Source organism: Podarcis vaucheri (genome assembly GCF_965113315.1).
Source record: "Podarcis vaucheri genome assembly, chromosome: 4".
Classification (NCBI taxonomy): Eukaryota; Metazoa; Chordata; class Lepidosauria; order Squamata; family Lacertidae; genus Podarcis; species Podarcis vaucheri.
Window position 1 is genome coordinate 67,312,058 of NC_138762.1, and position 23,636 is coordinate 67,335,693.

The window sequence follows — 23,636 nt, forward strand, 5'->3', positions numbered from 1 at the left end:
GCGGGGGAAAGAAAACTCAAGTCACTATATCCCCAGACACTGTGGGCAGTGTGAACCAAAATGACACAAAATAAATCTAGAGCTGTGCAAACGATGCTTCAGTGTTAAAAAAAAGTTGGATTTGTGAAGAGTGGGTCAACTTGCACATTATAATGTGCTGCTTGTTTAAACTAAAAATAGCCTCTAATCACTTTTATTGATTTTGAATCACATTACAATTATTTTTTCAACCTTTTTATTTTTAGGGTGCCATGGCTGCTACATACTCAGCATTGAACCGCAATCAGTCGCCAGTTTTAGAGCCAGTGGGCCGTTCCACCCTTGCTCAGCGAAGAGGAGTCAAAAAAATTACCTCAACTGCCCTGTGAAGTGACCTTAGTTGAAAAATGTGGTACCATAATACGATGATAGCACAAATCATGGCAACAGGTAGCACATATCCAAGATACCTGCAAGCACACTGTTCCAGCTGGTACCTATTATGCTGCTGCTCCTGCTTTCATCTGTTCTTGCTTTAAACTATCAGTGGCAAAATATTGCCCTTCAGATGGAATATAAAGTGGAATCAATGGGAAATGAACTATTCATGGAGATAGTAGAATTCCATACACCCGTCACATTAAATACACTGAATGAAGCACTCTCTCCCCATATAGCATTATTTTTATAGGGAATATTTTTACTCCCTTTAAAATATTCTTCGTTACATGTATGGATGGACAGATTATGTTAAGCACTTAGCTTAAACAGTATGTTTATATTAGCACTGTATTATTTGTGCCATCCAGCATTTTATATGTTTTTGTAAACTTTTCATAAGCAGTACATTTCTGTACTGTTTCCTTTTACATGCCTTCTATTTAGACTAATTGAATTTGACAATTACGTTTGATTAAATGGTTAATCAATATGGTTAACATCTCTAAAGCAGCTTGACTGTTAAACAGCTATTGAATGTAATTCTGTGAATGTGTTTTGTGTATGTCTCTCCACAGACATATGGTTAGAAGTCATGGGAATCCAGAGCTGTTGACGGATTTAATGGCACATTAGGTTTCTCACCATCAGACATGTGGAATTGAATCTGTACTGACATGAAAAAGCAACTGTGTATCTCCAGTGTGCATGTCCTTTTTGTGGACATTGGACGCCATGGCAAAATAGTTTAACCAGTTTTGTTGTGTTTAGTTGTAATTGGTCATCTAAAACCCAAAACTTTGCTGCTTCAAGAGTAGGGATAACTCTTTCACAGAGCTAAACTGAAATACGGTGGGAAATGGAACATTTAAAGCTAAAGCAGTGCATTATCTATTAATGAGCATGCCAGCAAAAGGAAAAAAAGTCAGGAAATTGCAGTTAGGAGGTTGGCTGAACTTAGGCTATTTTCAGTTTGCAATCCAAAGCAGAATGGCATTTGAGTTGAATGGGGATGTGCCCAGTGTCTTCAGCCTTTCCTAGTGGCTCTGCTATTAGCATTGGACTTTTGGTCATTGCTAGTCAATCAGCTGGCCAGCTAAGGCTACAATCCTAACCACACATAACTAATGACTAAGCCTGAAGACCACAGTGTGGCCTGGACTTTTGTTTTTATTATTTTAATAAGAAAGTGGGGAAAGGTCTGTGTTCCCAGCTTGTTTGAATTGTCTTGGAGTACTTGTTTTCTGGGAAATATTGAAGTTGTATTTACTAAAAAGTTTGATATGTTGAAGTACAGCATAATTTTGACGGATCATCCCAGAGTTCTGCCAAAGATTTTTTTTTATTTAATAGCAATGTTTCTGAGTTTTGAAAACAATTTAGTCCTAATTCAGTGTGTTAAACAAAATAGCAGCAAGATAGGCAGCGAGTAGTAGTTTTCTTGGGTCTTACAAATGCTTACCTTTTCTAAGGTCACTCAGCCCCATATAGTATTCTTAGTCTTCCTCTTGTAGTAACTTCTAGTGCTTTGCATCATGCCTTGCCTTACAAACTCATGCAGTTCCTTTGGTTTTGTTGTTTCAGGTTATTTTATTTTTTATTTATAAATAGTATTTCGAAAGCATGCTTTTTCTTTCCTTCCACATCAGACTAGTCTGCAAATCAAGCCTGTGCTTAGAAGCTGCTAATCTAGCCACCCAGAGGCCTTTAATTTACTATCTCTTTATTTGTTGTATTTTGAAATCCAGTTTTCTTCTGTTATGTTTGGAAATCTTTTTAATAATTAGACAAGTTGCCAGCAATCTTCCTCGCAGCAACAAATCCAAAATTTCTCATCCCCTCTGTCCTCAATCTCATAGTTAAAGAGACAATTGTTACTCAATGACATTTCATATAGATGTGGTAGAACTAAAATATCTGGGCAGTCAACATCCCTTGTTCTTCAATCATGTGATTTGGAGTGTTCTGTGCAAAGAATGAGCCAGCTACCTTTTCTAGTTGGGTTTCCTGAATATTGTCTCTGAAGTATTGATCTGATATTGTGGATTCAGAGTATCAGCATAGGAATTGGTGCTGGGGGGCTGCAGGGGGAATTGGCAGAAATCTCCCTGTCCTCCTGTGTAAGCCTCTGCTGTTTCTCAGACCCCTTTTTAAGTGGAAAGGCAATACTGGACCCAAGCATCTTATGCTTCTTTTACTCTATTTTTAATCAGATATTTTCAATAGGCTGCTATTTTAGCTCTGTGGTCCTTCGTGTATTTCATTCTTAACTAGAGTAGTCCTCAACTACTAGTTGATCAGCACAATAATACCTCTGAAGCACTTACGACGCAATTCATAACTGTTTAATCAGACATTCCATTTGTGTCTCTGGACTTGTGAAGAGACAAGCTAAAAAAACTCAGCATTTTTTTAAAAATACTCCCTGTTTCCCACAAATAACTCAAATCAATCCAAAGGAAGGAAGCGTATCATTTCCATGGTCAAGCTTATTCAATCTTGTCATAGATGGGCTAGCGTACGTTGTAAGATAGCTATCATATCTTAAATTTGATAAGGATGCTAAAAATGCTTGCAGCTATTGGCTAAAATCCAGTATTTTGGCAAATCATTTTAAAATAATTCAATAGCAACGTAAGAGATATCAATATTGTTCTCCTTGGCATTAACGAACAGTTGTCTTGGGAAACTGAACTGCAATAACTTGGGCTTTCTACCTGTGATCTCAAATTAGTTAACACATTTCACGAACCTGTAGGAAACTATTTTAGTCTCGTGCAAAGGAAGACCTCTTTCAGGGATTGCTTTGTCATTGAGGTTTTTTTTATCAGATGCTTTAAAGATGCTTGTCTTTTTGCATTTACGTTAGATCTATTCATAAGTCATCATTCTGCTTTGGTAGCTTTGCTCTTGAGAAAGAGGCGCGTCTTAATTTAAATCATTCCCTTAATGTTATGTTTACAAAATAACTTTGCACAGTTGGATTCAAGTATATCCAGTTTTGCATTGTTCGCTTGGGCTTTGCAACATCCAGCTTCTCATCCAGGGCCACTCAGGCTGCAACCCCACTTACTAGAAAGTAAGCCCTGATCAACACAATAGGATTTATTTCTGAGTAAATATGCAACAGAATTGCACTGTAAATCTGAAAATGTTACTCTTGAGTGAAAACTCACCTGACCCTAGAAAAATGTGAACTACTTTAGGCTAGTGTTCGTTACTATGTCTCCCTAGAGTAAAATTCAGTTGTTCATCCTAGCATTGCTGCTACAGCAGAACTTTTCCACTAATGAAGGAAGAACAATGGGGATTATTTGTTGATTCCCCGGTCCTCCTCCTCTCCAGAACTAATTTTCAGGGGCACTGAGGGCCATAGGCAGGATGGGGAGTCCAGAAAATATACCTCCCCTCTTCCTCTATTAGCGGGTGCCACCTGCCGGATCAAAATCCTCGCGCCTTGTGTAGGGGCAGCAATTAGTTAGTCCCTAGTTACACACTTATTCTTATACAAGCACTCCTTCCTCTACCTAAACTCTGCTTTATAACAAGTTAGCTTTCTGGACAACATTCTACAGCAATAACGTTGGCTTGTTTCAAACAAGACACATCCATATCCAAATCCAGAATTTTATTACTGTCTACATCCAGCTTTTCTTTGCTGTGTAGTAATGCATTAATATGGGAATTGAAAATGGTTTCAGTGTTGCACTGACTGTCTCATACTCACAGGAGAATCAGGATTCTGCAAAAAAGATGTATAGGTGCACATGATTCAGAAGATAAGTTGTACTGCTTCAGTTTTGGCTTTTTCTGAATACTTCAGGCAGTGATCAGGGAGGCTCATTTTCATTTTCTTTAGAGAAGTCCCTCAACTAACGGAAACATATTTAAATTTAAGAAACCATTGATTTGGTTGGCCTTATTTTACACATGGATATGCTCACCCCAGCTCAGTTATATGCTAGAAACTATTTAACACCAAGTAATTTTACAGTTCCTCTAGTGCTCACAAACCTGTTCCCTTTAGCGCTATTTCTTAGTAGGCTGATTTCTTAAAAGATTTTAAACCAAAGGATAAAATTTGCAACTACTGTAAAATATAACTGCAAAATCATGTTACTTTTTATATCTGAGAGGAACCACCAGTCTACTGCTTTTGCTTTCTGTCTGTGGCTTAAAATATTGCTATCAACAATGCAGTTATCACTGAAGCCCCCCAAATATTCAAGAAATCATGCGTTTACTAAATTTGATTGAATTGTCAAACTAGTTGCTTTAAAATAGATTCTGTGATGGATGACAAAAGGCAAACTCATTTAGAGTGTTTAGGACTGTTGACTTACCCAAGATTTTTGGAGGGTAAGTTTGGAAAAAAATAATTCACAATAAAATAGCCCAACTCAGTCCTTTAATCCTTTCAGTGATGATCACCTGCATAGCTCAGTTGTTTAGAACATGGTGCTGAAAAACCCTTTCACTGGTCTTGCTCACATTTTCCCTTCCACAAAGTTAATATTCCCTGTGTATTCATAACTGTGGTAAGAGAAATAAATATGCCTACTTAGATTCAGAATTGGCACCTTTGAAACCACTTTAAAATGTCAGGACCCTTAAGACACTCATATGAATGTAAGGAAGTTACATTTTCATTACTCTCAATATATAAACTGGATATTCTGAATTTATTGCTACGCGATAGAGAGGTGGCAATAATTTGTCAGCTTAATTTATAGCTCTGGTAATATGAAGCAGCTTTCCAAGGCCCAACAAGCCACCCTGTGACAAGATGTCAAACCGCAGGATTTTCCTCAAATCCGCACTGTACTGGTTTTATGACATCTCAAAAGTACTCTTTACTGTATTTTCTTTTCCCTACAAGTATGATATGGAAAGAAAGAAAGGGCTTGAGAACTGCAGTTGGATGTCCAACAAAACAAAATAAATTAGTAGTTATGTTCTCAATATCCGAGCAGGAGAAAACTGAGATTTCTTACAATCATTCTTGTTAGATTAGCTGTCTGTCAAGACCAAGCAAGCAAAGTATTTAAAATTGATTTTTAAATACAGAATCAGGGCATAAGGAAATAATTGTATGTAGTTTTGTTGTAGTAAATGTAGTAGATGAACTGAAGCATTACTTTTCTGGTAATGGAAAGGAAGGCTTTTGTTCAGAGGCATGTGAATCCTTGGTAAGCAGTAATGAATGGCTTTTAACTCATGAAAGTGATGTATATGATTAGCTTTATCTTTATACTTCTGACCTAGGGAAAGTGCACTCATGAGGGATGTAATTATTTTAACAGTTTTAGTGAAGGGAGGGGGAATCTACATAAGAGATTTTTTTTAAATATCAGAAAATATTTTTCTACAGTTATGTACAATCATTCTTTATATTGACTTCTTCAGCATGGCATGCAAGTCTAAGGTACAACAAAAGGACCTGGCTGTATTGTACCTTTAGAATAGAAAATTAAAATAGCATCTGTTGGATGCTTTTGTTAGCATCATAGAACTGAAGTGCTGATAAGGAGACTAAAGGACTGATAACTTCTGATGGTTTTATTGAGAGCTATGTATGTTTTCAAAAAATACTGTATATGTGTAATCGGAAATGTTCCAGATATAACCACAGATGAGCCTTGAAAGAGAGATACAATTGCTTGTATCCTTGTCAAAGGGCAGGTTTTGTAGTCTTCAAAAGAAATTGAATTTATACAGCAAATAAACTTTCAAAGATATATTAATGTGTGCGTTTCAAGTAATCTGCCACTTCTCTCATTACAAAACAAGTATTATTCATTAGTTGTGTGATTCTTAGCTTGTTCACATTATGTTGTATGGAATAGAGTCTCCTCTGTGCTCTGAAGCCTATTGTGCATGCCTGAATAAGTAGCAGAGGTGCCCACAAATAATAGTTGGCAAACATGCCAAACTAACCTTTTTAGACTCCTGTAGTAAATGAAGAATTTCTAGAGCAGGCAGAAGTTGTGTTATAGACTTGCATGGCCTTCACGTCCAAAGTCTAGCATGACCTAGTTTCTCCTACCCCTCTTCAGAAACTGCATATGATTATGCTGGCCTCTGGAGCAGGCTGCTTCTTGCACCAAAGCTTTGTGTAACCAACTAGAAACTCCCTACTGCAGCCAATCCCAGTGGAACTTGGTTGGACTGTCAGGGAGACCCACTTGCAAAGGAGCAATTAGAAGATTTAGGGAAGCTCCAGCTCATGGGCCCTACTGCCAAATGAAAACCTGGAGGGAGAATAAAATTCCATGAGCAAATGGGAGATCCATTCATCTGATCAGCAAGTATAAATCATCCCGACCCACCTAAAGATTCACAGGGTTTTCATTTGCTGGTAAGTTTTATATACTTGTTTAAATAACCTTTGTCTTCCAAAATGCCAGTTTTTAAGAAGTCAAATGTTTAACTTCATTGGTATGAAATCTACCATACAACCTCCCTCCCTGTGCTGCATATTCTGGCATGGAACATACCAAGAAAAAAACATAAACACCACACAATTCAGTTGTTGATAAGTGTATTCATAGCTGCGTGGAGTCCCATCCACAGGGAAACGGGGGTGTGGGGTGGCACACTACATACAGTTAACACTGGTGTGCTAAATTAGGCCTCTACAGTGACACTGGATTTCTGATGCCCTTGCCTTGACAAACCAGTCGACTGCTGATCTCTTTGCTGCTGCAAACTGATGAAGCTATAATTTAGAACTGTGGCTTTCAAATTCTGAGCTAGAGAACAGGAGTTCTTCGAACTTATCAGATCTTCAATAAGATAACAGTGGATAAGCTTCCCAGAAAGGCAGTTTGCCAGTCCATAGCAATCTGCCTCTGTGATCTGCAACTACAGGATGAGTTCAGTATATTCTATTTAGAGCAGGGGAAGTTAATGTGGTGCCTCCAGATGTTGCTAGAGTAGAAGAAACACCATAGTACACCTGCATCAGCACAACTGGACTCCTTCATTTGCCCCATCTGCAATAAAAACATGTCTTCTCCGTATTGGTCTCTACAGCCACAGTAGGTGCTGCAACTCTCGCAATGGTTTGACTTTATCGCCAAAGGCGCACACTTCCATAGTCTCCAGGATGCCAACCAGGATTCTCATCTTTCTTGACATTTTGCCCTGTTGGCTGGGGATGATGGGAACTGGAGCCCAATGATATGTGAAAGGTCACAGGAATCTCACCTCTGATGTAGACTATGTTCTCAGTTGTATATTGGACCTAATCATTGCCCTATAGACCTAGTACTGTGTACAGAATGGCTTTAGAAAAGGTCCTTAAATCTTTTCTTATACACAAGATTCATTGGACAAGATAAAAGTTCTCTAAAATATACCATAGCGTCTTTTTCAAATCAGCTGGACAAGAGTAATTGAATTTGAAAATGACTGATCTAGGCTGTCAGAGCTACATTTATTTTTCTCACTGTCCACAAATTAGCATTATATCTAAAAGAAAGGTCAAAATCCAGAGTTGGGACAATACATTTATTAGGATCAATCTAGTTAAAAAATAAGAGAGCAAGCTTTCTTCAGAACACTCCAATTGTCAGGCAAAGTGGACAAGGAAAGCTGCCCTGAGGTTGAAGAAATATAATCTGCATTTAATAGAGCACAGAAGATAGAGTTAGGACCAGATTTTACTGTATTTACTTGCATTTAATGTTCACCTTTTTTGGCCAAATTTCGTTGCGAAAATTAAGGTACACATAAGATTTGATGGTGCATTAGACTTGAGTGAATACGGTATATTTGCTCTGTGTCCTTCAGGGCACAGTGGAGTACAGTGGTACCTCGCAAGACGAATGCCTCGCAAGACAAAAAACTCGCTAGACGAAAGGGTTTTTTGTTTTTTGAGCTGCTTCGCAAGACAATTTTCCCTATGGGCTTGCTTCGCAAGACGGAAACGTCTTGCAAGTTTGTTTCCTTTTTCTTAACACCGTTAATACAGTTGCGACTTGACTTTGAGGAGCAACTCATAGAACGCGGTGTGGTAGCCTTTTTTGAGGTATTTAAAGACTTTGGTGATTTTTGAAGCTTTTCCAAAACTTTCCCGACACCGTGCTTCGCAAGACGAAAAAAATCGCAAGATGACAAAACTTGCGGAACGAATTAATTTCGTCTTGCGAGGCACCACTGTATCATTTGCCATTGCTGGATCCCTATCTGCAATGGCACACTAGCAGGCAGGAGGAAGCTCTCATTGAAGTGAATGGGATATTTCCCCCTTTATACTAATTTCTTGTAGGTGCTGTGTCTAAACCACTGAGCCTCTTGGGCTTGCTGATCAGGTCGGAGGTTTGAATCCCCACGATGGGGTGAGCTCCCGTTGCTCGGTCCCAGCTCTTGCCAAACTAGCAATTTGAAAGCACGCCAAAAAGTGCAAGTAGATAAATAGGTAGGAAGGTAAACGGCGTTTCTGTGCGCTGCTCTGGTTTGTGTACTGTTGCGCCAGAAGCAGTTTAGTCATGCTGGCCACATGACCCAGAAAAACTGGGGACAAATGCCAGCTCCCTCAGCCTTTAAAGTGAGATGAGCACCGCAACCCCAGAGTCATCTGAGCCTGGACTTAACTGTCAGGGTTTTTTTAACCTTTTTTTTACTAATTTCTAGCATAGGGCCCTGATCCTTATTGGGAGCATAGTGGAAGACAAAAGATTAAAGTACTCCTACTCAGTATGCAAGATTAATTAAGATTAAACCCCTTTGGCAAATTGATCTTAGAAACACCTGTGGGCACAGATGTGGAGCTAATAAACCAAAACCAATTGGTCCTTAATTGGATTAGCTTTGACTCAAGGCAGTAAAGTCCTATATTCAGATGGTAAAAATGATTTACCATCTGAATATAGGACTTAGCAAGTTTCTTCCAGCAGTTATGTATTTGGCTTTTTGGGGGCTTCTCTCATCCTATTGTTTCATAGAATCCTAGAACTGTAGAGTTGGAAGGGACCCTGAGGGTCATCTAGTCCAACCCCCTGCAATGCAGGAATCTCAAATAAATCATAACAGAATCATAGAATTGTACATCACTTAAAATTAAACCCCTTCTTCACTGATTTAAGCCCCACTACATTTCTCTTTAATCTTAAAAAGTCATGGCTGGTGAGTGACGCGGGGCCGGATCAATATGGCACAGGAACTTCAGAAAAACTGAAAAGAAGTACAGCCATTAATTAAAGAGAGAAAGATGTTCCTTAAGCGACTAGGCCGGGGCGCCCTCCCCTGAGGCTGCCTCTGAATGCTTGCCAGCTGCTGCGGAAAGAGAGGGCTGCGTTGGCGGCCAGGGTGGCCTTTGGCCAATGAGCAGGCACCGTTCCTCACGCGCCAATGACGCACGGGACTTCCCTGCCCGTAATCACGCAGGGAGGGAATGAACCGCCCCCGCCGTGCGTCAAAACAATATTAGTCCGTCAGCTTGTTCCTCCCACCAGAAGGGAGCGCTAGAGAGACGGCCGCGAGCGGTTGGCGGAACTTGCGCGAGCGAAGTGCATTCTGGGGCCGACGGAGAAGAGACGACGCTTGCTTCTCCCTCGTCTTCCTTCTCTCGCTGGGATTCGGCGGAGCCCGCGCGGCACTCTCGCCTCCCTTCTCCCGCTGTCGCGAGACGCGCGTCACCGCCTCGCACGGTCTTCTGCTTACCTCAGCCAGGAGCTCAAAGAAGGCGGAGGGCGACCCCGCTTCGTTCCTTCCCGCCTCTGCCGCCGCTGCGCCCGCTAAGCAGCACCTGACGCCGCCGCCATGCCGAAGAATAAAGGTGAGGCCTGGCCAGACCTCCGCCTCCACGCGGCGCCTCTGGCCGCCCCTCTCCCCTTCGAGGCTCAGTCCCGCCCCGGGATAAGGCACTGCCTTCGGCGCCCCTGGGCCTGGCCCTGGCCCTCCGCTGGGGTTGAAGTGCGCCGCCTTCCTCTTTCGGAAGAGAGGCGAGGGTCTAGTGGCCACCCTTCCTTCTCGCGTCTTTCCCCCTCTTACCTTCTTTCTCCCCTCGCAACCTAACAGTCTCCCCCACCAGAGTACTTATATTGGGATTTAAGGCCCGCCTAGTTCAGTGGGCTCACTCCCAAGTGTGTGTCTTGGAAGAGAATCGCTCTGTATTTATTGCATATATTCAATACTACACGTGTGTGTAGGATCACACAGCCTTTTTAGGCCATCCTGTACGGGAATTGGTGATTTAAGACTGTGAGACCTCACACACACAAACACACTTTAGGCCTGTTTTCTCACCTTTGCTTACCTTTCATTTGCTGTGTCTTATGATTATTGGGTTGGTTTTGATTATTTGGTTTATGTTTGTTTTCCTGGGGCATCAGAGCCCCTGAAAGACATTGGTCACTTGATTCTTCTTAGGTCCTGTTGGCCTTTTTTTGTTTTTCTGTACTCAGATGGACAAAAATATACTCTTCAAAAAGACAGAATGGAAAATAAAGAGTGCTTGGTGTTTCTCTTAGACCCAGCTTCCTTGCTGAATAACTGCTTATTTGAAATGGTTAAGTGTTTAGCGGCTGTCACATCCTGTTTGGTTGTTGCCTGGTCAAGCCTTCTGGATGGAAATTGTTAAACAGCTAACTATACACATCCAGTTAAAAGTATTTTTACCTCAATTTCCAGCTAAATATGATTCCCAGAATCATTAACAGAGATCAAGGTAACATCGGCCTTCAGATTTGCAGTCTAAACAGCTGATGAATTTGAGTTTTGATCTTGAACTTCAACGTATACATTCTCCTACAGTTCAGGATAAACTGTCAGCATGAATGTTTTCCAAAGTGTTATACAAGTCTTTTCAGTGCAAGAAGTTCTACATCAGGCATAGGCAAACTCTGGCCTTCCAGATTTTGGGACTAGTTAACAGGACTAGTGGTCAGGGATGATGGGAATCGTAGTCCCAAACATCTGGAGGGCCGGAGTTTGCCTATGCCTGTTCTACATCACTGTTTACTTACATACACATAGATATATGTGCAAAATAGTTACATCCATTGCCTTTGGAAGAGGACAAATTATTTTTGCACTATAAATTCCATTAAATTACTAATTTGATATTCATTAGTAGCTACTACACACACTGAAAATGTGGGGAGATTATGTGTTTGTTCTGTGATTTATTATTAATGGCTTTATAATTAGGTGTTAATCCATATTTTCTACATGGTGTTAGTGTTGTAGATGATGTGTAAGCTATATTCTGCCTGGTATAAACCTGCCTTTGGTTTCCACGGTTATTTAAGTTTCTTGTGTAATATACTTGAATATGCACTAAATTTGGATGATTAACGTACTACTTTTCCTCTTAAAACTTACTAAACTAGAAAATTGTATTAGTATAGCTAATTCTATTAGCTAACTACAATATATGCGTTTGAGGAAGGGAAACTGTAGATGTTTACTGGAAACAAAACACAAGTACAGTGGTGCCTCGCAAGACGAAATTAATTCGTTCCGCAATTCTCGCAACGCAGTGGATGTAGCCTACCTTGATTTCAGCAAGGCATTTGACAAGGTGCCCCATGATATTCTTGTAAAGAAGCTGGTAAAATGCGGTCTTGACTATGCTACCACTCAGTGGATTTGTAACTGGCTGACTGACCGAACCCAAAGGGTGCTCATCAATGGTTCCTCTTCATCCTGGAGAAGAGTGACTAGTGGGGTGCCACAGGGTTCTGTCTTGGGCCCGGTCTTATTCAACATCTTTATCAACGACTTGGATGATGGACTCAAGGGCATCCTGATCAAATTTGCAGATGACACCAAACTGGGAGGGGTGGCTAACACCCCAGAGGACAGGATCACACTTCAAAATGACCTTGACAGATTAGAGAACTGGGCAAAAATAAACAAGATGAATTTTAACAGGGAGAAATGTAAAGTATTGCACTTGGGCAAAAAAAATGAAAGGCACAAATACAAGATGGGTGACACCTGGCTTGAGAGCAGTACATGTGAAAAGGATCTAGGAGTCTTGGTTGACCACAAACTTGACATGAGCCAACAGTGTGACGCGGCAGCTAAAAAAGCCAATGCAATTCTGGGCTGCATCAATAGGAGTATAGCATCTAGATCAAGGGAAGTAATAGTGCCACTGTATTCTGCTCTGGTCAGACCACACCTGGAGTACTGTGTCCAGTTCTGGGCACCACAATTCAAGAAGGACACTGACAAACTGGAACGTGTCCAGAGGAGGGCAACCAAAATGGTCAAAGGCCTGGAAACGATGCCTTATGAGGAACGGCTAAGGGAGCTGGGCATGTTTAGCCTGGAGAAGAGGAGGTTAAGGGGTGATATGATAGCCATGTTCAAATATATAAAAGGATGTCACATAGAGGAGGGAGAAAGGTTGTTTTCTGCTGCTCCAGAGAAGCGGACACGGAGCAATGGAGCCAAACTACAAGAAAGAAGATTCCACCTAAACATTAGGAAGAACTTCCTGACAGTAAGAGCTGTTCGACGGTGGAATTTGCTGCCAAGGAGTGTGGTGGAGTCTCCTACTTTGGAGGTCTTTAAGCAGAGGCTTGACAACCATATGTCAGGAGTGCTCTGATGGTGTTTCCTGCTTGGCAGGGGGTTGGACTCGATGGCCCTTGTGGTCTCTTCCAACTCTATGATTCTATGATTCTATGATTCGTCTTGCGGTTTTTTCGTCTTGCGATGCACGGTTTCCCATAGGAATGCATTGAAAATCAATTAATGCGTTCCTAGGGAAACCACCTTCAGGCCAGGTCCGGGAACAGTCTGTCCCCGGACCTCTTCTGAAGGCTGGGGGGGGGGGACAAGGGCTTTTCTTCCCACCCCCAGCATTTTAAAAACCCTGGGACAGCGGGGATATCTTAAAATGCTGGCTGGCGGCATTTTAAAATCGCTCCGGACAGCGGAGGACTTCTCCGCTGTCGGGGCCATTTAAAAGCCCCTGGGAAGGCAGGCAGGGGGGACAAAGACTTTCGCCCCCTGCCCGCCTTCAGAAGGTGTTCCCGCCCCCCGCCCCACTTCGGAACAGCTTTCCGAAGTGGGGCGGATGGGGCAGGTGTCCCCGCCCCACTTCGGAACAGCTTTCCGAAGTGGGGCAGCGGGGCCAGGTGTTCCCGCCCCCCTCCCCACTTCGGAAGAGCTTTCCGAAGTGGGGCGGCGGGGCCAGGTGTCCCCGCCCCCCCTCCCCACTTCGGAACAGCTTTCCGAAGTGGGGCGGCGGGGCCAGGTGTCCCCGCCCCCCCGCCCCACTTCGGAACAGCTTTCCGAAGTGGGGCGGCGGGGCCAGGTGTTCCCGCCCCCCTCCCCACTTCGGAAGAGCTTTCCGAAGTGGGGCGGCGGGGCCAGGTGTCCCCGCCCCCCTCCCCACTTCGGAAGAGCTTTCCGAAGTGGGGCGGCGGGGCCAGGTGTCCCCGCCCCACTTCGGAACAGCTTTCCGAAGTGGGGCGGCGGGGCCAGGTGTTCCCGCCCCCCCTCCCCACTTCGGAACAGCTTTCCGAAGTGGGGCGGCGGGGCCAGGTGTCCCCGCCCCCCCGCCCCACTTCGGAACAGCTTTCCGAAGTGGGGCGGCGGAGCCAGGTGTTCCCCGTGTCCCGGGGAGGTTTTAAAATGCTGGGGGTCGGCAGCGCTTCGCTCCCGACCCCCAGCATTTTAAAATCTTCCCAGGACACGGGAGATTTTAAAATGCTGGGGGTCTGCAGCGCTTCGCTCCCGACCCCCAGCATTTTAAAATCTTCCCAGGACACGGGGAGATTTTAAAATGCTGGGGGTCGGCAGTGAACGCTTCGCTCCCGCCCGCCAGCATTTTAAGATCGCCAGGGGCAGGCGGGGGGGAGGCAGGCGGGGGGGAGCAAAGACTTTTGCCCCCCGCCGGCCTTCAGAAGAGGTCCTCTTCTGAAGGCCGGCTGTGGGCGAAAGTCTTTGCTCCTGACCGCCAGCATTTCCCTATGGGCTTTCGTCTTGCGATGCAAGCCCATAGGGAAATTCGTCTTGCGAAGCGCCTCCAAAACAGAAAACCCTTTCGTCTTGCGGGTTTTCCGTCTTGCGAGGCATTCGTCTTGCGGGGTACCACTGTAGTTGTGTTACCTTTTATTGGGGATAGTCTATATTTTGTACCTTTATTGGAGAATTTGTATACTTTGTATCTGAATTTTACTGAATTAGCTCATAGGAGCCATTACTATTAGTTGTAGCGCTGAGAGCGTCTTCCAAGTCTTAAATAAAAATTAACTGCCTTAGAGCAAGGAACATAGAGTGGGTTAGATGAAAATCTGCTATTTCAGAAAAAAAATCAAATTCTCTTATTAAAAAAAAAGAAGCTTTTGGGGAGGCCTGATATGCCACTAATTTATTCAGCACAATTTTTCATGCAGGATTTCAAATTGTGGTTCTGCATTGTTTCTTGCAATTTAGGTAAGGGAGGTAAAAACAGAAGACGAGGTAAGAATGAGAATGAATCAGAAAAAAGAGAACTGGTGTTCAAAGAAGATGGACAAGGTGAGACGCACAGTTTTGTCATCCCCTATGCATGCAGTAACATTTTATTATAATAATAATAATAATAATAATAATAATAATAATAATAATGGTTTTCTGGACATGAAACTTTTGGAGGAGGCATATTTGTAGCTCTCTTTAATTGGGAAAGGGAGAAAACACAGAACTTGCATGTTTAATTCAAACAAGAAGTACAAAGATACGTGTTCTTTACCACCTTTCTCTCCCCAAAAGAAAACAGCTTATATGCAAAATTAAAAGAAACAATGAGCAAAGCTGAAAGAACAGATTGAAACGTGTGATACAGGATATAAGGAGAGGTGGAAGGGGGTGGAGAAGGGTTTAGAAAAATATAATATTTTTGTACAAATCTGGGTGTCTCCAGAGATATTTGCTTTAGTTTTAAATGCCAGATGGTGCTTAAATTAGCCTTGTGGAAAATTTAAGAAGATTGAAATGAGTGAAAATTTGATAAACAAGATTTCTCTTTTAACATTTTGTGAAAGAATTCAGGAAATGTGACCAAATAATTAGCACACAAGCATGGTGAATTAGGGGAATAGTTTGTGGAAAGGATTTCTAGTTCCATTAGCCATATTTACTTTTTGAAAAACACCTTAATTTTTTTAACTGATTGATCAAAATTTTTAATGTATATTTTATTTTATGTTGACCACTTAGGAGTTTTATGATACAAGGGTACTGGTAGTACTGAATGTAGTCATATATTTTTGGTGGCTGGATCCATTTTTTTGTTGAGACATTTTAAACTCAAGCTGCTGGGAAAAATCTGACATTTTGCTTCTGGTTTATTAAATAGCACATAAGTTTTCATAGAGTCATAGACTCTTAGAGTTGGAAGGGACCCAAGGGTCATCTAGTCCAATGCCCTGCAATGCAGGAATCTCAGCTAAAGCTTCCATGACAGATGACCTCTGCTTAAAAACCTCCAAGGGTGCATGACCTCTCATGGGAGTCTGTTCCACCGCTGAACAGCTGTTAGAAAGTTTTTTCGAATGTTTAGTCAGAATCTGCTTTCCTGTACAGTGGTACCTCTGGTTAAGAACTTAATTCGTTCTGGAGGTCTGTTCTTAACCTGAAACTGTTCTTAACCTGAGGTACCACTGTACAGGAAAGCAGATTCTGATCCTGCTGCTGCTGCACTGCCAGAGCATGATTTCTGTTCTCATCCTGAAGCAAAGTTCTTAACCCGAGGTACTATTTCTGGGTTAGCAGAGACTGTAACCTGAAGTGTCTGTAACCTGAAGTGTTTGTAACCCAAGGTACCACTGTAACTTGAAGCCACTGGTGTTCGAGTCCTACCCTCCAAAGCAGGAGAAAACAAGCTTGCTCCCTCTTTTGGTTATGCATACAACTGTCAAGGTTCAGCTGCCGTTTCATGTCTTTCAGAGTATGCCCAGGTTATCAAAATGTTGGGAAATGGCAGACTGGAGGCATTATGTTTTGATGGTGTAAAGAGGTTATGTCACATCAGAGGAAAGTTAAGAAAAAAGGTACGTATTTTCAACCAATGTTTCCAAAGACTTGCTAGAATGGACTCTGTGGTTGAAGTTAACTAATGAATTTCAGAGTAAACAACAAATATTTGTAGTGGTTCCTCTATAACATGACCCATGTTACACTAGTTTGCTGACAGAATATGGGTGTTGACATCATTAGTTTGGATACTATTGCTCTACTCTCCTTGCCTTCTGTCAGGTCTGCCAGAACATGATTGATACCACCACTATTTGTCCTCTTAATCCTGGTCTGTTGAGTGTGTACAGAAAAATATTAAAGCCGCACTTAATTTTAACAGATCTGCCCTACTTTTTTCCTTACTAAACAATTTCACTGCAGCTTCCTCCATTTGACTGTCACTCAGAATGTCTTGTTGCTTTTCAATTTTTTCCCCTTTCCTGCTCTTTACAGCTAAAGTTTTTGCCATCTTCAAGAAGGTTTTGGAGATCTGGTGTGAATTTTCACAGATTGCTCCCTTGCTTTCCCTCATAATGTTCCCAGTTTGTGACTCCAAACTTGTTCTCCTACTTTAAGTCCAGGATGGAGTTTCTAAATACCATTACATTCCCTCCATATTATTCCCTCCCTACCTCCCGGCCATCCTATGGATCTGTTTTCCAGCATACTAAACTCTTACTTCCACCCACTCCTTAATTCATCAGCTTCTGTACAGGTAACTCGCAACTTACGCACATTTAACTTCTGCGATTCGGCTTTATATGCTTGGGGGGGAATTGTTTTTAATGGAAAGGGGCAGGTGTCTGGGGGAAAGACTTTGGGAATCCCACCTGCTATTGAACCCAATGTGTTTTGACTATATGTGGTTTTGGCTATACGCGCTATCCCCAGAACATAATCTCCGTGTAAGTTGAGAGTCACCTGTACTGCAGTTGCTCTCATCAATGTTTAAATTGGCTTTCTTGAGACAAAACCTAGAAGTTCTTTCTTAATCCATCATTGTTCTTGATGTGAAAGGTTCATTTTTCTATTAGCATATTTGTTGGATTTTTCTCATTCCTTGCCTTCCTAAATAATTTCCTTTTTTGGTTCTCCTATTTACTGTACTGGCCCAAATATAAGTCGCACCTGCAAATAAGCCGCACGTTTAAAATTCAAGACTTATTTATGGGTGCTGCCCGCCTCCTGGCACTACCGCCCTGAACTAGGCGGGCCTTAAATTCTCCCGGCACTCCCTCCCCAAGCTGGCTCCAGAAGAGGCTTGGGAGCAGCGGGCGGGCTGTGCATCCTGGGCTGCTCTCTGGGGGGGGGGGGAGCCATGCCACTTTGCTAGCGGCCTTCCCCCTTCTTTCTGGCAGCTGGTGGAGGCTTGGGAGCAGTGGGCGACTTTAAAAAAAATATTTTGAAGTTGAAAAAATCCAATGATATTGTTTATTGTTGTTAGATTGTTAATGAGGAAGAATCTTGTAGGTTTTCCTTAATTATTTGTTTGAATTTTAGGTTTGGATAAATACATCAGATATCATACTGGTGGGTTTAAGAGATTACCAGGTAAATATTTTTGTTTTTCTTTCTTTTCTTGGTTTTTGTAACTGTAAATGAGGAGTCCCAAAAACCTGAGTTGCTGATGTAAACATTAAAAGCCCAAACACCTTGATCCCCTGTATGGGCCATATTTTATAAACCTACCCACACCCGCTGGCATTTTATTCTTATTATTTATTAAATTTGTATACAGCCCTTCATCTGTAGATCTCAGGGCGGTTCACAAGGTAAAAACACAAAATACATGATAAAAACAAAAACAAACCAATAACTTCCCCTTAGCAAGAAGGGAAAGGGATAACTAAAATGTATGGAATATGTGCTAAAGCATGCTTTGTACAAAGCCCAAGTTCCCCCGCTTTGATAACTTTGTATTTCAAAAAAACTAATAAATGCTGAATCTCGGACATAGCTGGTAAGAGAAGACATTTCTTCTCTCATTTCTGTGGAATTAATCCATTCAGCTTCTGTCTAGGCTAAGTGTTTTGGGCAAGGATCGTCTCAATAGGTTATAGCCCCACTGCCCACATATTGGAAAATGTGACTACAGTAAAGGTGTGGGGAGAACCCCACATTGTAGCACTGCTTATGCAGTAGTGAACCATTGCCCCTTCATTCATCATTCCTGTCCTTTGTTCATTTGGTAAAGCTTCAAGTCATGCACTGGTCTGTGTGTGTGTTTGAGCTGCGCCTGTAGTTCCAGTAAGACTAATGTGTAGTGTAGTATGGCCTAGCTGTGTCATATACCTATCTGTCTCTGCAGAGGTGAGGTGAGAAGGAGAGATTTCTAGCACAACTAGAAAGGCAGGAGCGCTACCACAGACCATCAATCTACCGTATATACTTGGATATAAGCCGACTTTTTCAGCATATTTTTAATGCTGAAAAAGCCTCCCTCAGCTTATACTCGAGTGAGGCTGGCAGTGGTGGAGGGATGAGCCCTTTCTCACCGCTCGTCCCGCTGCCCGCCTCGCGCAAGGGCAGGCACAGGAGCCGCGGCTGGGAGAGGCGCTGCGCTGTGCCTCTCCCAACCGGGCTCCTATGCCTGCTCTTGCGAGTGGCAGAGGTGGTGGTGGAGGAACGAGCAGCCCAAAAGAAGCCCTTTCAGGCTGCTCCTTCCTCCTCCTCTGCCTTTGTCCCTGTCAGCAGCGGCAGAGGAGGAATGAGCAACCCAAAAGCAGCCCTTTTGGGCTGCTTACTCTTCCTCCTCCGCTGCCGCCACCACCAGGTTTGTGGTGTGGTGAACCAGCTTATACTCGAATCAATAGGTTTTCCCAGTTTCCCCCCCTAAAATAAGGTGCCTCGGCTTATATTCGGGTCACCTTATACTCGAGTATAAGGTGTTCCTATAGTAGGCTCAATATAAATGAGAAAGGAAGTGGGGTAGAATAAAGCAATAACAAAGTTAGTAAATTACCAATTTCAGACACACTTTGGATCATAAATACAATTAATTTTGAGCTTCTTAAGAGTCAAAAGTAGCAGAGATGATGTGGCTGAAAAAGTGTAGCTTGACTTGTAGCACCTAAAAGTGAGTTGAGCTTTATAGTACATAGCTCATTTTCTTCTCCTCTCACTTCCAGGTCTTCTAATAATAATTTTTAGTACTGAAACTTTTTTTAGTATATAAACTTGAAAAGTACATGCCTCTGCTGAAATAAGCTCTGCCAGCAAAAATTGGTCTATAACGGGGCTAGGAAGTTGTATTCTTGAATATATAGGGCTTGCTAAGAAATAACAATTTAAATGTCTAGTTAAAGTATGTTTTGAGCTAAATTACCCCCCCCCCCGAAATACTACTTACTAGTAACTTTATATTATTTAGGATAACAAGGCTGACGTCATTCTAAAGTACAATGCAGATGAAGCCAGAAGTCTGAAGGCATATGGAGAACTTCCAGAGCATGGTAAGAATTTCCTTGGTCATTTCAGAAGCCGTTACCAATAACGGGGGTGGGGGGGACTCACAGTAAAACAGCTGCTAAAATGTGTTTCTATTTTGTTTTAATTTCTACTAGCCAAAATTAATGAAACTGATACCTTTGGGCCTGGTGATGATGATGAAATCCAATTTGATGATATTGGAGATGATGATGAAGATATTGATGATGTAAGTATATGGAAAGTATTAAGATGGTTGTTCAAGGGTAGAGTATGCGAACACTTTGTATTGTTCAACTCAAGTTATATTGCTTGGCCAGGGGTCTGCAAATTGTAACTGAGCCTGGTAAGCAGAAATGTAGAATAATGGTTTGGCGTAAATGTAGAGAGCCTTTCCTTTTTCCTTGAGCAAGAATGCCTTGCCCTCCACAGAATTAAGGAGAAAGAATGACTTATAGTGCAGATGGCATTGCTCCCCCACAAATTTGTTGTTTGTTGTTTTCCAGCTTCCATTCAGCAGCATATACATAAACCATTTTATTTGCATGCTGCCTTTCCATAGTTAAAACCATGCTCAAGGCTGAAATTTAACATACAAGTGGCAACCATTTTAGGTGCATTGAATTGACATGCAATCACCAAGGCAGAATGGGTGCAAACAGGGCAGGAATTGCTTTCATGCGCTCCAGCAACACGTGGGATCCGGGATCCGAACCTCCGCGTGAAATGGTTACCACCTGTAATCACAAATATAACAAAAGTTGTCATAAGCAATACATAAAACACATCCAAAAATACACAATCAAATTAATCAATTTCCACATTAATCATAATAAGATATAAAAGATTAATATCAATAATAGCCTCAACCCTCCCTTCCCCCTCAAAAAAACCAGTGTCCCAACCTGAAAGTCTGTTCAGCAGCCTCAGCTTTTGTAACTGGGGTCAGTTTGGTCTGCACCCTCCCAGGCCAGGGGAGAAAAGGACCGCAACGAGCAGGTCTTCCAGAATTCACAGCCATGATGGTCCCCACTAATCCCCACTATGCTAAGAGGTAATCATGAGAATAATTAGGGGCGCCCAAGCCCACTGATTTCTTTTGTGTCAGGGCAGTTTAGTCAAAATAGGTTTTGAGCATATCCACTCCCAAGTTTTTCTGCCGGCCTTTATTATAAACTGCAAAAACAAAACAATTTGGCACGGGTTTGGATAGAAGTTTTCACAACAACGCTGGGGCCTGCTTCACTTCTAAAGGAAGAGAATTCCAGAGAACTCACTTCCCAGAACTTGGTTAACCTCTTAATGTAGCAAAAGGGACAAGCAAGATTGTAGAGTGCTGGTCATCAAGCCTCTGGGCATTATTACCTGCCAGAATAAACACCCTTTCCTCAAGCATGTCAGTAAGTGGTTTCATGAAAGACGAAGCTTAACTATGTGTTTCAAAGCTTATCTAGTGGTGTTTTAGTACTCAACTAATTGATCAGTGATCCATTTCTGTTTATGAACATATGTGCCTTTATACTTCAGATCTAAGCGTTTTGGATATGAATAACTGGAAATTAACATTGTTACATTAGCTAGCCATACAGAGATGGAAAGTTATCCAAAGGTCTTTGGCTATAGTCAATTTGAAGCCAAAAACTTTTTGATCCATGATGTCAGTGGAATAAAATTATGCCCGTCATGCCCAGTCATGATAAAAGGGCAACCAAGAACAGCAACTCAAGCGACACAAGATACTAAGCTTATCATAGATTATATTTTACATGCTATAGTGAAATTGTAATTTGTGACATTTCATACTTTTCTTTCACTTGCAGATCTAAATGGAACTGAGGAATACATTCCAACTCCACCTCAATAATTATTTTGTTTTCAAGTCCATACCTTAAAGAAGACTGAAACTGCATAACATTTGTAGTTACACCAAACCAATATATTGCCCAATGTTGAAGTATTTATATTTCTTTTAAAAACAGATGATGTTGGACTCTGAAAAGTTAAATGAAATATTACAACTATTTTTGCTTCTTTACCAATTAGACCTTTACATCTGTGTGTAAATACACTTCCTTAAACTCCCTCATTTGCTTCATCTTTTTTCACCACTAAACTTCACTCAATCTGTTTTGAAATAATAATAAAAAATATTGCCCTATAATTATCATGGAATTTTGATTGAATGTGCAGGCTAGTGCCCAGTCTGCCAGTGCAGTGTTTTTTCCTAATACCCCTTGAAGTCAAATTGTAACATTTTGAAAATAGAAAAGGCAGAGATTGTCTATAAAATTCATAATGCCTAAATCTGCTTTTTAAGTTTTAGCTGCATGTTATTTTTATACTGGTTTTGATATTGAATTTCCTCTTTCACAGATAAATTTGCCATAGTGAGGGGAGAGAATTTTTTATTTTGAAAATTATGTATGTTTGAATAGCTGTTCCCTATGTGGAAGTGGTAATGCAGAAGTTAAAATAGTAGCCACACCAAATTTAAGTTGTTAATTAAACTGAATGGCTTGCAATGTTATATTGTAACTTAACATTTTAACAGGTGCTTTTGCCCTTACCTTGAAAGTTCAACATTTATTATATTATACATATTTAGGTTAGATCCTGAGTTCCCAAGAGCAGAACTCTAGTCACAGTATGGCTTATGCTGATTCCTCCATCTTTGACTCCTGGTGCCTCCTGAAAAGGTGTTCTGGAGAGTTGGAGAAACTTTTGAAACAGCATATGAGGTGGTGCTGAGGTCTATTGGGGAGGGATTCCCTCTGAAGTCCAGTCCCTTCGGAAAATGGATTTCAATTCATTTAGAACATTTGTTCCCAAGAATGGTCCATGGACCCCAGGGGGTCTGTGTAATCCACCCTGGCACCATTCACATAACAAAAACTACTATAGAGATATCAGTATTTTCAAAAGTACGGGGTCCACGGTTTGGCTTTTGAAAAGTGGGGTCTGCGGTACTTAGCTAATTGGGAACTACTGATTTAGAACATTCTTACACTTCAGTAATAAAGAGGAAAAATGCTCAGTTGTATCCAACACTGCACAAGCGGATTTCTGTGTGTAAAGCAGAACTTTCTCTCCCCCCTCCCTTTGCACCCCCGCTCGCAACTGCTCTGGAGAGTCTGCCTATCTCTGGAGCAGATTTTGATAGTGCACTGGGGGGGGGTAGGCAACTGGGGATAAAGTTCCATTGTGCATGCTGAAGTCTGTTGTGTGAATGGAACTGCAGTGTTTGATCAAACCCATTATGTTTAAAGAAGGTTTTCACTTTCAATTCCATCAATTATGAGGTACAACTGAATAAAGGTTTTTGAATTTGAGATTATAAATGAGATGAATGTTAAGTTCTGAAAATTTCTATCTGAAATTAACCAGTTGAGAAACAAATTGAATGATCATTTTCAGTTTGAGTGGGAGTAGCACACCTAAAAAGTTCAATAAAGACTAACATAGTCCTAATAATATTTTAAAGTGCTAGATTGGTTTGTGTTTCCTTAGTGCTGTATCTCGATTTTAATCAAGGATAATTAATTCCTGTTAACTAACTGATTTGTCTACAACAGTTTTCATAGAAAACTCAAGTTCTTAAATTTTGTTATGCAGCTAAAGTTTTTTAACTGAGAAAACAAGAATTTCAGAAGTGGAACTGCTCATTGAGTTTTGAAGTTGGTGGGGTGGAGGTTCTGCTCAAAGTTACTGAAGTTCGTATATTGCTTGCCTTGTGAGTATTTGATATCAGATGAAGTAAACGTTTTGGTGTTAGTGTGTATTTTATTCTTTGTAAACGAGGGAGGAAAGAGGTGTGGGGGTTAAAATTCACA

The 23,636-nt window shown here is 41.6% G+C and overlaps 2 protein-coding genes across 3 annotated transcripts in view; both read left to right on the forward strand.

The window, feature by feature from the left end:
* The window catches only part of RPS6KA3 (ribosomal protein S6 kinase A3), a 44,814-nt gene extending 38,659 nt beyond the window's left edge, over positions 1–6,155 (forward strand). For both annotated transcript variants that reach the window (XM_082220585.1, XM_082220586.1), the window contains exon 22: positions 246–6,155. In XM_082220585.1, the coding sequence (XP_082076711.1) occupies positions 246–368 (123 nt within the window). In that variant the 3' untranslated portion in view covers positions 369–6,155. The remainder of the gene's footprint in view (positions 1–245) is intronic.
* A 3,783-nt stretch (positions 6,156–9,938) lies between these two features.
* Positions 9,939–23,289, forward strand: EIF1AX (eukaryotic translation initiation factor 1A X-linked). Its single transcript, XM_082220609.1, has 7 exons — positions 9,939–10,198; positions 14,818–14,901; positions 16,312–16,415; positions 17,881–17,931; positions 19,751–19,832; positions 19,944–20,035; positions 21,627–23,289. The coding sequence occupies exons 1-7, from the start codon at positions 10,183–10,185 to the stop codon at positions 21,630–21,632; spliced, it is 435 nt and encodes a 144-aa protein (XP_082076735.1). The 5' UTR covers positions 9,939–10,182; the 3' UTR covers positions 21,633–23,289.
* Positions 23,290–23,636: the final 347 nt, after the last annotated feature.

Bases quoted from the DNA above. Each gene is read 5' to 3' on its own strand.
- EIF1AX (XM_082220609.1), top strand. The intron at 14,902-16,311 runs GTGAGACGCACA...CATGTCTTTCAG, and splicing joins GTTCAAAGAAGATGGACAAG to AGTATGCCCAGGTTATCAAA. The intron at 16,416-17,880 runs GTACGTATTTTC...TTTGAATTTTAG, and splicing joins GAGGAAAGTTAAGAAAAAAG to GTTTGGATAAATACATCAGA.